The following is a 13,935-nucleotide window of genomic DNA, read 5'->3' as shown; positions in this document are numbered from 1 at the left end:
TGGGTATACTTGAGGTTTAGCAATTTTAAGCAATAAATCAGACTAGCAAAAACAGCATTTTCTCAGTGTGAATACCAGCAGTACTTGTCTTACACATATAATCAGGGCTGAAATATCACCATACCTGCCTTTTTTATATAATTTTTTTCAGTGTTGTAGTAGAAAGTGCTGAATTTGAAATCAGAGTACCTTAATGTGTCCTAGCCTTGCCACTTACCAGCTGGTACTTTGGACAGGTCATTTCCCTTCTCTCAACCTCAGTTTTTTCCTTCATAAAATAAAGGCAGTAATACTTGTAATACTAACTTCACAGGGTTGTTGTGGTAAATTTGGATTTGTAAATTGAAAATCTAGTATTACTATTAATTTCGTTGGATTCTTAATAAATGGAATTTAGTGAATATGATCTGATATGTTCTTCCTTAAATTTGGCCTGAATTTATTTATTTGATTGATTATTTGCATGGACAAATATTCAGTTTGTGGAAAAATTAGCCTAAATTTCATAAAATGTATATCATTAGTTTAATCATTTTCAAATATTAGAAATAGAACACTGACATTTACCAAACTTTGTCAAGAGAAGACATTCAAAAGACAAGTCATTCTGCCACAGTGATTATTATCACTACTATTGGTTGTGATAGTAACTGGCAGTATAAATATAACTTAAAGTTAAAAAAAACACCTAAAACTTACTTCCTCACACCTACTTTATTATTCTCTCTCTGATTTTTTTTTAAAAACCCTTTTTTAAAACTTTAAAGAAAAGTTTTGGATGAGAAAGGAGTTCCCCCGTGCCATTTCCTGAGTCATTTAGTCTCTAAGAATAAATTGTTAGTGTGGTAGAAATGCCTACTGAATGTAATTTAGCACAAGCCATTGTTGAAACTTGGCATCTAATTAATGAGGGAGAAACCAGTGGATGAGTCCAGAGAGATTAAAGTAGTTTGCTGAAAAGATTGCCTTTTGATTCTTAGACCAGTGTTCTTTCTGCTACCTCTTCACTGCTCTTTTTTAAAAAATGTAAACACTTGTTAAGCATCAATAAATATATGGCACTTGGTTTTTTTGGGCTCTACTCCTAATACCAGAGCCTTTTAATAAAGTGGAAATAACCTTGGTTTTTGAGGGTTATGTCAGTGGAACAAGATGTGGCAGTTTCTTTTCTTTTTCTTTAGAGGGTTATGCAAGTGGAACAAGATCTTGTCAGTTTCTTTTTTTTCTTTAACATTTTTTAAATTCTGAACTTAAACACACACACAAAAGCATATCCATACACAGCAGAACATAAAAAGAGGATTCTGTTTGAAACTGAATCTATTTTTCATGGAACTTGCATTTAAAAAAAAAGTACATAATAGAATTTTCATTCTACACTTTCAAAATTGTCCTGCCTGACTATATACATCTTCTTTTGTCTTTACATTTTAAAAAATGTTATAATGACCTTTTTTATGACTGTTCCTAATAACCTAACCCCCAATTAAAAATCGAGAGAAATAAAAAAAAATCTTGTAATAGATAAGCATATTCAAACAAAACAAATCCAAACAATGGCCACATCCAAAAATGTATGTTTCTTTCTGCACCTTGAGTCTTTTACCTCTTTGTCAGGAGGTAGGTAGCATGCTTCATCATAGGTTCTTCGGATCATTGATCAGACTTAAATCTTTCTAAATTATTTTGCTTTACTATGTCCTTGTAAAAATTGTTCTCCTGTTTCTTCTCACTTCACCCCATATGAATTTAGAGCATCCAGGATTCTCAGAAACTATCTCTTTTCATTTCTTAGAGTGCAATAATATTCCATTATATTCACATAGTGCAGTTTGTTCAGCTATTCCCTAGTTGTCTGAGAGGCAATCCAAGGCATATCCTCAGATTCTATTTCTTTCCCTCTCCTGTTCCCTGTCTACCTCTCAGACCCCCCCCCCCTTTTAGTTCTCCTTCAGGATCAGGAAGGTTCCTTTGCTTGTGACTATTTTCTTCCTGGTATTATCCTTCCTCTTACCCTCCCCCCCAGCCCCCACTTGTTTACTTGTCAAGTTAGATGTTTTTCCACAGTGAACTGTTTTTAGTCTATGAACATGTCTAATCCACCATTGTTCCAGATGAATAACATATATCTCATGCTCATCTCCATCCCTGCTTTCCATTTTTGTATGCTCTTCTCATGCATCCCAATTTTGAGAAATAGCGAATTCAACCCCCTTCTTTCTACACTGATATATTTCATTTTTCCTTCTTTCTCTTTCAAGCCCTCAGAACAGAAACAATTCATCTCCAGAACCTTTTTTTAAATTTAACTCCTTCTGTAGGGACACTTCTTTCTTCCCCTGTTAGAATGCTGCTTCTCTGGACTCTTCTGTTGGCATTTCAAAATTTTCTATTCCATGAAAGGTCCATTTTTCCCCCTGCAATTTTATACTCAGCTTTACAGGTTAAGTTACTATTCTTGGTTGTAAGACTGTCTTTTTTGCTCTTTGGAATATTGTCTTCCAAGATCTTCATAGTAAAAGCTGTCAGGTTTTGTTTTTCTTAGTTTTCTTGAGTTTCTTGGCCCTTAAACTAATTCTTTCTGGATGCTCGCATTATTTCTTTCTTTGATGTGGGAGCTCTAGATTGGCTATGACATTCATGGGAGTTTTATCTTTTCTATTTCCTTTTAGCTGGATTTTCTTACTTTCTCTACTTTGCTCTCTGGTTTTAATAGGTCTAGGCAATTTTCATGTATGATTTATTGAAATAATAATAATAGCTAACATTTATATAGCACTTACTCTGTACCCTGCACTGTGCTAAGTGCTTTACAGTTATTATTTCAGTTGATCCTCACAGTAACCCTGGGAGATAGGTGCTATTATTGCCCCATTTTACAGTTGGGGAAACTGAGGCAAATAAGTGACTTTCCCAGAGTCACCCAGCTAGTAAATGTCTGAGGCTACATTTGAAATCAGGTCTTCCTGAGCTCTATCCACTGCACCACCTAGCTGACCATCATCATGGTTTTTAGGGAGTCTAACGATTATTAAATTAGCTCTTCTTGACTTGTTTTCTAGGTGTTTATATTAGACATCTTATGTTTTCTGTTTTCTTAATCTTTTGATTTTGTTCTCACATTGTTGCTGTGTTATAGAGTCACTGATTTCTCTTAGGTCTGTTCTGGTTTTCAGGTAGTCTGTTATTTGAGTAAGATTTACCACTTTCTCTTCTTAGCCATTTATCATTACTTTTTTCCAGAGTTTTTATTTAATTTTTTAATCTCTTGCTTCATCTAGGTATTTGTGTATTCCTTGTGGAAAATCTTTTTTTTTTTGTGAGTCTCTGCAGTTGCTAACGGAGTTACTTGCTTGTTATTTTTGAAGTTTTCTAGATTTGCAATAATTTTTTGATACTGGTCATTGTTTTCTTTGATTTCCCCATTAGTTTTAAATTTAAAACACTTTAGTCCTGAACTTGGGATTCTGCCACTTCCAGGTTCTGTTGGCTTTTCTTGGTATTGCCCTAGATCCCCTAGTTTCCTGAGTAGACCTTTGCCTCCTCTGGCTTAGGTCCTTGTGGATCTTTGGGCTTCAGAGCCCTGCCTCTTAGGGAGCCCTTTCTGGCAGTTTAGAACGATGTTAGGAATCTAGGGTTCTAAGAGAGGCCTGATCAGAGTGCTGGACTACCACCTGATTGTTGTTTTCAAGATCTCTATCTTGGGGCTGTCTCAGGAGAGGTCTGCTGCTATTGTCTGAAGTCATAGAGTCTTTGGTCCAGCTAAACTTGATGCTGGCTTTGCTGACTGGCCCCCTTTCTTGCTGCCTTTGGGCTTCTGGCTTACTTTTTTGTCTGATTTTGGTTTGGAAGAAGTCACTTATCTGTGGTTTCTCACTGTATTTCTTGATCATTATTCAGTATGAGAACAGAGTATATATGTGGTGGGAATGAGTGAGAGCTGAGGGATCTGCTTCCATTTTGGGCAACCATCTTGGCTAGAAGTCAATCTAGCAATTTCCTCTAAGTTGGAAAAGCTTTGGGTTAGAGGCTTGAATACTTGCTATGTCTGTTTAAGTACCAGTCTAATTAAGATTGGAGAGAATCATCATCACTCCAATTTGATGGAATTTTTGGCCAAAGACACTTTGACCATCACTGTCTACTAAGTCATAGAGAGGTGGGAGAAAGTACTCATCTTTACATAGACCTACACAAGCCCTTTAGGCACACAAGTTCTGTTTTCAAGTCTCTTGTGTAGTTTTAAATTACTTTTAAAATCCTAGTGAAGTATAAGACATCGCAAAAGTCTTAGTGCATTTTAAACTGTTAAAGCTTTTAGTTTCATTTGAAATTGTGCTTTCATCATTTCACCTGTAGAATATGAAGTAAGAATGTAAATGGGTTCAAAATGTTTATGAAGGATTTGTATGCTTGTCCTATCTGAAAAAAATTAGGAAAAGCAAGCCCCTTTCAAACATCTTGAACACAATAGCCTTATAGTGACTGAAAGTTCAGCACTAGTTTTTAAGTAAAAATTCAATATTGTGAACACTTCGTTCCAATATCTCAAAAAAAATGGAAGGAAAACAGCTAAAAGAAAAATCCAGCATATAAATGTCTATACATGTTATAATATTATGTGTGTATGTATGCATGTATTGTAGAAACCATACTTTTAACTAAAAGATTTGCCCCTGATTGAGCATTCAAATAAAATGTGAATGTATGTAAAATGGCTTTTCATAATTGTGAATTATTGTGGAAAATACCAAATCTGCTGTAGTCTTCATTTCTCCTTGTATTTCATTTGCAATCTATTTTTAATAAACTTTGTACATGTTTTTCAAAAAAGCCTTAGCTTAAAACTGCACTAAGATTTTTAGGATTCTGTGTAGTAAAGGGATAATATTGGCATGGTGTTTCTTTAAATTTCATTTACAGTTTTCAGTATAATTTACAGAGTGTTTTGTCTTTCCCTTTTCAATCTATTGTTTCTAAATTGGTCTTGCTCCAAACCTAGTCTATAAGATTGAGATTTAACCATAGTTTAAAACCATAATTTGCTTTTAATTGGCAAATTCTTCTTTATAAAACACAAGACAAACTAAAGAAGAAATGTCACTGGGAAAGAGAATAAATTTCAAAAAAATTTCAAAAATAAGATGTTTGTATAGGAACTAACTGCTTCTTTAAAATTTAGTCATTGTTGTCTCTGAGTGTACTACCAGCTTAACAAGCTAAATATAATGCAGTATTTACGTTTTAATGCCTAGAGGAGATTGTACAAGTTTTTACATTAATACACGAACTGTAGATCATAATTAGGTTTTTTTAGTGTCAGACCTCAAACACAATAAATCATTTCATTGTTAATCTTGCCATTTCATCATTTCCTAGAATTCATTTTCCTGCCTCTCATTACCCTTTCATTAAATTAGTCAAACAAAGGTCCCATTTGAGATAATTTTATGAAACAGTCAGTTTATTTGGAAAGTACTTTGGAAAAGTATCTGTAATTTCTTTTCCCCTTTTAGTATAATTCTCTCCTGTTTCAAAATCAGGAAATATCTGCATTCTTGGAAACCTGTTAAAAAGTGGGTCTGTAGTTCTGCCCTCACCCCGTCCATTTTAGCCACTAGATGGCACTCACGTATTAGTATGATGAAAAAACTGAAGCCCAAGTATGTATCTTTGTTTAATTCATGGTCAGAAATCAGGAAAACTACAAAATGAGGTGTTAGAAGACAAAAAAATGAAGTACAGTTTTTCTTTTTTCTTCCCAGGATTCATAGTATGCATTAAGTAAACTTGTAAAGTGACAAAAAAGTGGAGATAAAATACAGAATATTCCAAAGGTCTCTGTGCAGTGTTAATCTGTTAGAGTTTAAAACTACACTGAGACTTTTGGGACTCCCTGGTATGTTATGCTACCTTGATCCCCACAATTATCTCTTTATACTTCCTATATCCATATTCCTATGTCCATATACTCCTAGGAAATTTTCATACTCCATCGTAGATACTCAGTAAATATTCTTTGGTAAAGACCAAAGAAGACAGTGGATCATAAGAAATTATCACTTAGGAGACCGAAAATAAACAGAAGGTTGATGAGTTAATCTTTTTTTTTTCCTTATACATATTTATAGTTCCTTTACTTTGGCCACCTACATGGCACAGTGGATAGAGTGTTTGCTGGGCCTGGAATTAAGAAAACCTAGGTTCACATCCTGACTCAAATGCTTAATAATTGTGGGCAAGTCACTTATCCTCTCTCTGCCCCAGTTTCCTCAACTTTGTACAATGGAGATAACTCCCATCTCCCAAGGTTGTTAGGATAAAATGAGATAGTATTTGGAAAGCTCTTTGCAAACCTTAAAGCACCATATGAATGCTGCTTATCTTCATCATCATCGCCTTTCTTTTGAACTTTTAGGCCTGAATTAAAGTCTTTTTTTTCTTTTTCTTTTTTTTTAGGCAATTGGGGTTAAGTGACTTGCCCAGGGTCACACAGCTAGTGACTGTCATGTGTTTGGTCTGAGACCGGATTTGAACTCGGGTCCTCCTGACTTCAGGGCCGGTGCTCTGTCCACTGCGCACCTAGCTGCCCCCTGAGTTAAAGTCTTAACTTCAAAGGTAGCAAATTAAAAAGTAATGGCTGTATAAATTTTAGTGGAATCCCTTTAGGCTTGTTAGCATTGAAAATTTCCTTTGATTATTATTTTACATGTGTTATACTTTATAGACTTTGTATATTATTATTTTATATGTCACATATACAGAAAATAATGTGCACATATTATTTTACACTTATATAATTTGTTGAGTCATAGAAAATAGGATGTTAAATCGTGAAGGGACCTTGGAAATCTTATTCCAACCCTTTTTTGTGTGTTAATTATGTAAAATAACGAGTTCTTAAAGTTGAGAGATATGACTCAAATGATGTATGTAAGGAATTTTGTAAACCTAAGTATTGTATGTTATAATTACTATTATTATGGCATATATGCTAAAGGAGAAAAATAGCTAATCTTATTCTTTTTTTTCCTTGAACTCATGCTCATTATATACATGTTCTATTTTAAGAGTCTGTGGGTCATCTTTTTTGGGTTTTATGCTGAAAACAGAATCTGATAGTAATCATGAGGTTTGATTTTAATACTTACTTTGGTGATTCTAGTTTAAGGCTGGTCTTTGCTATTTCATCCTGAATTCTCCTACCACCCTGCTATTTTCACAACAAGCACATATTGTTTATGGGAAAAGAAAAAAGGAACCCAGTTATGATTTGTGTTTTTTTTTAAAGGTATTTTCAAAAGAAATAATTCCAGACTGATGGATGAAATTTTAAAACAGCAGCAAGAACTCCTGGGCCTAGATTGTCCCAAGTACTCACCAGAATTTGCGAATAGTAATGACAAAGAAGATCAAGGTAGTTATGTGGCTAAAAATGTACATAAAACATGCACATGTGTATTTTGTCTAAAAATATAATTGATCGTATCTTCTTTCTCACTCTGTTAATACCTAATTCCATCAGATTAGTAGTCGTCTTTTTGTATTTGTGTCTTTTTTGCCCTCTATTACCTTAAATACCAAATTGCTCACTGGTTTGCAGTCAGTTTATAGCTGTTGACATTTTATTGTGAAAAATGTAACTCTCTACAATTAGGGCTCTTGCTTTATTCCACATTAATTCCCATATCACCCAAACTCAATGTCAAACCTAAAGACTTTGGAAAGAAGATATTAATATAAATCTAACACACACATGCAGTTGTATATCTGTGTACACAAGTACATGTGTGTTTTCTGAGTATGGTAACTTAAGTGTACTCTAGTATAAAATAAAGTGTTTTCATCTTTTGAAAAATTTGGACCTGAAGTTTGCATTTTTAAAACAACTTGCTTGCTTTTCAAATAACTTTGAAAGATGGTGTTTTATATTTTACTTACTTTTTTTCTTCCAGTTTTAAATTGCCAATCATCAGTGAAGGTGCTGTCTCCAGAAGATGGAAAAGAAGATATTGTGAGAGCTGCTCGAGACTTTTGCCAGTTAGTAGCTCAGCAGCAAAAGAGATCCACAGACATGGATGTCAATGTTTTAGACAATTTACTTAGTAAGTTAACTAATTCTACTTTTAAATAATTGTGATAGACAAATGCAAAATCTGAAAAGTAGTAATAACTAAAAGTATCCCCCAAACTGAAAAAGCAGCTGTTAGTAAAATTAAATACATATCACATAGTGAAAATTAAATATATATCAGTACTAAAAATGAAGTGGATTACATGTAAGCAATGCTTTTAGACTAGACTAATGACAAATATGGATAATTCCTTTGATTGTGGTGGGGGTGGTTGTTATTAAAGAAAACAGTGCTTAGGTTTCTTCTTTAATTATGGCCTCTTTTTTTTATTAATTTATTTTGATTGATCAATAATCACTTCCATAAGCTTTTGAGTTTTAAATTTTTATCCCCCTCCCTCTCCAAGACAGCACGCGATCTGATGTAGGCTATACATATACATTCCTATTAAGCGTATTTTCACATTAGTCATGTTGTAAGGAAGAATTAGAACCAATAGGAGGAACCACCAGAAAGAGGAAACAAAACAAAACAGAAGAAAAAAAAACTAGCAAATAGTATGCTTTGATCTGCATTCAAACTCCATAGTTCTTTGTTTGGATGTGGATAGCATTTTCCGTCATGAGGCCTTTGGATATGTCTTAGATCCTTGCATTGCTGAGAAGGACTAAGTCTATCAATCTTAGTCATCGTACAGTGTGACTGTTACTGTGTACAGTTTTCTCCTGGTTCTGCTCACTTTACTCAGCATCAGTCCATACAAGTCTTTCCAGGTTTTTCTGAAGTCCATTTGCTCTTTCTTATAGCACAATAGTATTCCATCACATTCATATACCACAAGTTGTTCAGCCATTCCCCAATTGATGGGCATCCCCTCAATTTCCAATTCTTTGCCACCACAAACAGCCCCTCTTAAAAACAGACATTTTATATGTGTTTTAGTGATTTTTTTTTGTCCTACACTTAAAAAAAAAGAAATATCAACATTTAAGTTATTTAAAGAAGAACACTTGCATTTAATAAATTTAGATTAGGATTTTAGAGATTGAAGTTACGTATTAGAAATAATCTAGTTCAACCAGCCATTTGATAGATTAGTAAACTGAACCCCCAGTTGTAAGCAGCAGAGTGAGAATTTGAACTCACCCGTAGGTTCTCATCCCAAAGTCCATGTTCACCTGATTATGAGTTTGACTTTGCTTTTTAGGAATCTTTCCATCATATCCAAATCGAGCTTTTTGATACAGCTTGTCATTTCTTTATTAGTGTCTGTGTTTATTTGTTGACTTAAAAAAAAAAAGCAATTAATCCGGAAGACCAAAATGCCACCTTGAAAGCTCTACTCTAAGTATATGCTAAAGTTCTGCAAGTCTTTTAAAGATGTAGCAGCGGATATTATTTTGACCTTTTCATTATTATTATCAAAAATGTAAAATAAGGAGATGTGAGCTTATCAAAGGTGTTTGCTGCTGTGGTGGAGGATGTTTAGGGGAGAGTCTAAATGGGAAAGAATTCCTTATAGATGGGACAGTCTTCCAGATGCTTTGGTTTGTGAGAGACATATTGATTGTGCTAAGCCCCAGAGTATTACAACTCCTTCTGTTTTCATATTCATTGAAAATAGTTTGGCCTAATTATTCACACAAGAAAAACCAAGTAGATAAAGGATATCTGACAGACTACTATATGCAGTTAAATGGACAGGCTATAAAGTTGATCCACTGGTATATTTATATTTAGAAATTTCTCATGGAGAGCTGAGCCTGAAATTAAATAGGAGTAAGAGAATGGGTTGAATTGTCTTTGGGAAATTTACACAGCTTTTAACATCTTCAGACTTCTCCATGAAATTAAAGCTCCTGTTTTTAACACCAATATTCTTCCAGTAATGGCATGTAACAATGAGTCATGGCATCCCATAGTCTCCAAAGAATTAAATTTAAGATCACTCAAACGACTATAGAAAGGCACATGGAATGTATGAGTAGGCTGCAATACATTGACAGCTGAGAACTGCTTAAGAGAAGGAAGCAATCTAAAGGATATCGCCAGAAATATCTATCACCAGAAAGAAGGCAGGCCAGACGTGGTGAGAACAATAACTAACTGATAGACAAACATGTTTTTTATTGGTATGTCATGTCAAAAGAATTGGTAAGGGTGTACAACATTTTTGGTAGACCCATTGTAGAGGACTTATGGGAAGGTATGGATAAAAGCTTCATAGGAAGAGAGAGCATGGATATATTGTGATTTGCTTTCTTGGAAGGAGTACCTATACCAGTGAGATGATTTTTTCTTATTTAATTTAATAATTTATTTTTTACCCAATTACATGTAAAATATTTTTAACACTTTTTTCAAATTTTGAGTTCCAAGTTCTCTCCCTCTCTCCCTTACCCCCCCTCCCATTGAGAAGGCAAGTAATTTGACATAGGTTATACATATGTAGTCATACAAAACATATTTCCATGTAGGTCATGCTGTGAAAGAAAACATAGATTAAAAAAACCTAAGAAAGTAAAGAAAAAGTATCTTTGATCTGCATTCATGCTGCACCAGTTCTTTTTTGGGAGATGCACAGCACCTTTCATCATAAGTCCTTCAGAATTGTCTGGGATCATGATATTGCTTAGAATTGCTAAGTTATTCACAGTAGGTCATCATACAATATTGCTGTTACTATGTACAATGTTCTCCTAGTTCTGCTCATTTCACTTTGCATCATATCATGTAAATCCAGGTTTTTCTGAGCACATCCTGCTTGTCATTTTGTATAACACAATAGTATTCCATCACAATCATATACAGTTTGTTCAGCCATTCCTCAATTGATGGACATCCCCTCAGTTTCCAATTCTCTGCCACCATTAAAAGAGCTGTTATAAATATTTTTGTATACATAGGTGCTTTTCCTTTTTGTTTTTTCTCTTTGGGACACAGACCTAGTAGTGGTATTGCTTAGTCAAAGAGTATTCATGGTTTTATAGCCCTTTGGGCATAGTTCCAAATTGCTCCAGTGAGATCATTTGTGCTATACTTAGTATATATATATATATATATATATGTATATATGACTGTTAAGAACTTTATTCCTTGCTGAGATGTTCCTGGTGATATAATGCCTGGTCAGAGAACCCAGTAGAGGATATTTTAGTTTTGAGAGGGAAAATGCTGACTTGGTAATCTTAGGAGTCAAGCAGTTATTTATGATGATGAATTCCAGGATGTGTTTGGAGTCATGGAGGCTGAGGGGATGTCATTGTTGATATTGCTGTCACCAGGAGGGGATAAGTGAGCAGAAATGAGTCTGTCTCAAGTACTGAATCATTGAAGAAAGGAGGAAATGAGTCCTATATGCAATAAAAGACAGCAGTAATTATTTGAGAAGAGCAGTCTATGTGAATGGCATGAATTTCAAAGGAAAGGCATTATTACATTATTGATTATGAATAAAACTGATTAACATAAGGGGTGTACTTAAGTGGAGCTGAAAGACTTTGCTGTCCACTTAGCCCAGGGATATCTTGCATTCCCTTTTCCTTTCTAAAGATGTTCATTTAATTTAGAGATAACAACCGGAAATTGAAATTTTTTTCTTTTACTGTTTAATCTATAGCACTAAGTACTTACTAGGTATGACTGAATGTCATGTTTCTTGGTTGCTTGACCATATCTCAAATCTTATTTAGGAATTATACCCACCAGTTGTCTGCAAGGCCTTGAGGTGCCTTACAAAATTTAACACATTGGAGGCTGATCAAGATGGCACATTTACTTGAACTTCAGTTTCACCTAAACTTGTCAGAAGAGGGTAGAACCCCTATCTCCTATCCCTCCCACACATATAAAGAGTTTGGTGCAGAAATATATCAACTCAATAGGGCTACAGATAGGAAAGAGAAGAGAGAAAAGGGGATCATGAGAAAAAGGACATATTCAAGGAAGGATTTACTATGAGCAAAACAAACCCTAACCATGGCAAAAGAATAGTGAAGAGAAGATTAAATAGTTTAAAAAAAAAAGGTAACAACTTGAAATAAACAGGGAGTGAGGAGTATAGAAAAGAAAAAGTGTAAGAAAACAGGACAGAGGGAAATAGGCAATTAATAATCATAACTGTGAATGTGAATGGGATGAACTCAGCCATAAAATGGAAGAGATTAGCAGACTGAGTTAAAAAGCAAATTTCGATAATATGTTGTTACATAGAAACAATATTTACAAAATACAAAAAATGTGTTGTTTGTAGGAAACATATTTGAAACATAAAGGGGCAGCGAGGTGATGCAGTGGATAGAGCACCAGCCCTGAAGTCAGGAGGACCTGAGTTCAAATCTGGCCTCAGACACTTAAAGACACATAACACTTAGTAGCTGTGTGACCCTGGGCAAGTCACTTAACCCCGAATGCCTCACCAAGAAAGAAAGAAAGAAAGATAAAAACAAAGTTAAAATGAGGGGCTAGAGCAGAATCTCTCAGCTGAATACAGAAAAGCACAGTTAGTAATTTTTATTTCAGACAGGATAACAAAAATAGATAATTGAAATACATAGAGAAGCTGTATTTTGTTTAAATAAGCAAAGAATTTAAATATTTAATGTATATGGCATAGCTTCTAAGTACTTAAAGGAAAACTAAATGAATTACAAGGAGAAATATGCAGTAAAACTGTAATAGTGGAGCACCTGTCAGTCTTAGATAAATCTAACAAAAACAAACAAACAAGAAAGAACTTATAGACTTGAATAGGATTTTAGAAAAATTAGATATGATACTCCTCTAGTAGTTTTTCAAAGAGAATACAAAGGAAGAATATAGCTATTTCTCAACTGTTTGTGGCACCTTTACAAAAACTGATCATGTTTTAGGAAAAACAAATATCATCCTTTGCTGATCGTAATGCAATAAACGTAATGGGTCACTGGGGAAAAATATTAAAAATCAGTTGGAGACTAACTCAGTCCTAAAGCTTTGTTAGGTCAAAGAACAAATCAAAGAAACAATAGATAATTTCCTTAAAGATGACAACAGTGTTAAAACATGCCACAATTTTTGGGATGTACTCAAAGAGATCCTTAGGAGAAAGTGTTATCTCTAAACATTTTTATTAACAAAAGAGAAAGAACAGATCAATGAATTGAAAATGCAACTAAAATACTAGGAAAAAAAAAATTAAACCCAGTTAAACACCAAAATAGGAATCCTGAAAAATCAAAGAAGAGATTAAGAGAATTGAAAATTTTTAAAAAATCAATTAGTAAATAAAAATAAAAGCTTTTAAAAATAATAGTAATAAAATAGGAAAACTATTAGCAAATTTGATTAAAAAGAGGAAAGAGGAAACCAAATTAGAAGTATCAAAAATTAAAAAATGACAATTCACAAGTGAAGAAGAAACTTTTAGAACTTATTTTGCCCATCTGTATGCCAGAAAAGCCCAACTTAACTAAATGAAATAACTTAAGTTTTATAAAAATATAAAATATTTAAATTAAGAAAACAAGAATACGTTTCCAGAGGAAGAATTGAACAAGCCTAAGAGATCAAAGAAAAAGGAAAAGGGACTTGATGAACAGACATTTTTATAGCAGCTCTTTTTTGTGATGACAAAAAGCTGGTAACAAAAGGGTGCCCATTAATTGAAGAATGGCTGAGTAAGTTAGGGTTAGTTAGTTATATGAATGTGATAAAATACTGTCATGCTGGAAGAAGTGAGGAAATAGATTATTTCAGAGAGATATGAAAAGACTTCAAAGAACTGATACAGAGTGAAGATATCCGTATTATAAAAAACGATTTTTTGAAGCTTACTTTATAAATTGATGTTGAATAAAATAGGCAGAACCAGGAGAACAAT

The 13,935-nt window shown here is 33.9% G+C and overlaps 1 protein-coding gene across 1 annotated transcript in view; it reads left to right on the top strand.

The window, feature by feature from the left end:
• The window catches only part of NUS1 (NUS1 dehydrodolichyl diphosphate synthase subunit), a 40,142-nt gene that overhangs the window by 16,221 nt on the left and 9,986 nt on the right, over window positions 1-13,935 (top strand). The window contains exons 2-3 of the mRNA XM_020971622.2: window positions 7,292-7,417; window positions 7,956-8,105. Coding sequence (XP_020827281.1) covers window positions 7,292-7,417; window positions 7,956-8,105 — 276 coding nt within the window. The remainder of the gene's footprint in view (window positions 1-7,291; window positions 7,418-7,955; window positions 8,106-13,935) is intronic.

The sequence above is a fragment of the Phascolarctos cinereus genome, unplaced genomic scaffold (genome assembly GCF_003287225.1).
Source record: "Phascolarctos cinereus isolate Bilbo 61053 unplaced genomic scaffold, phaCin_HiC Scaffold_5;HRSCAF=322, whole genome shotgun sequence".
Lineage (NCBI taxonomy): Eukaryota > Metazoa > Chordata > Mammalia > Diprotodontia > Phascolarctidae > Phascolarctos > Phascolarctos cinereus.
Note: the sequence above shows the minus strand (reverse complement) of the source record. Positions and strands in the feature narration are given on the sequence as shown.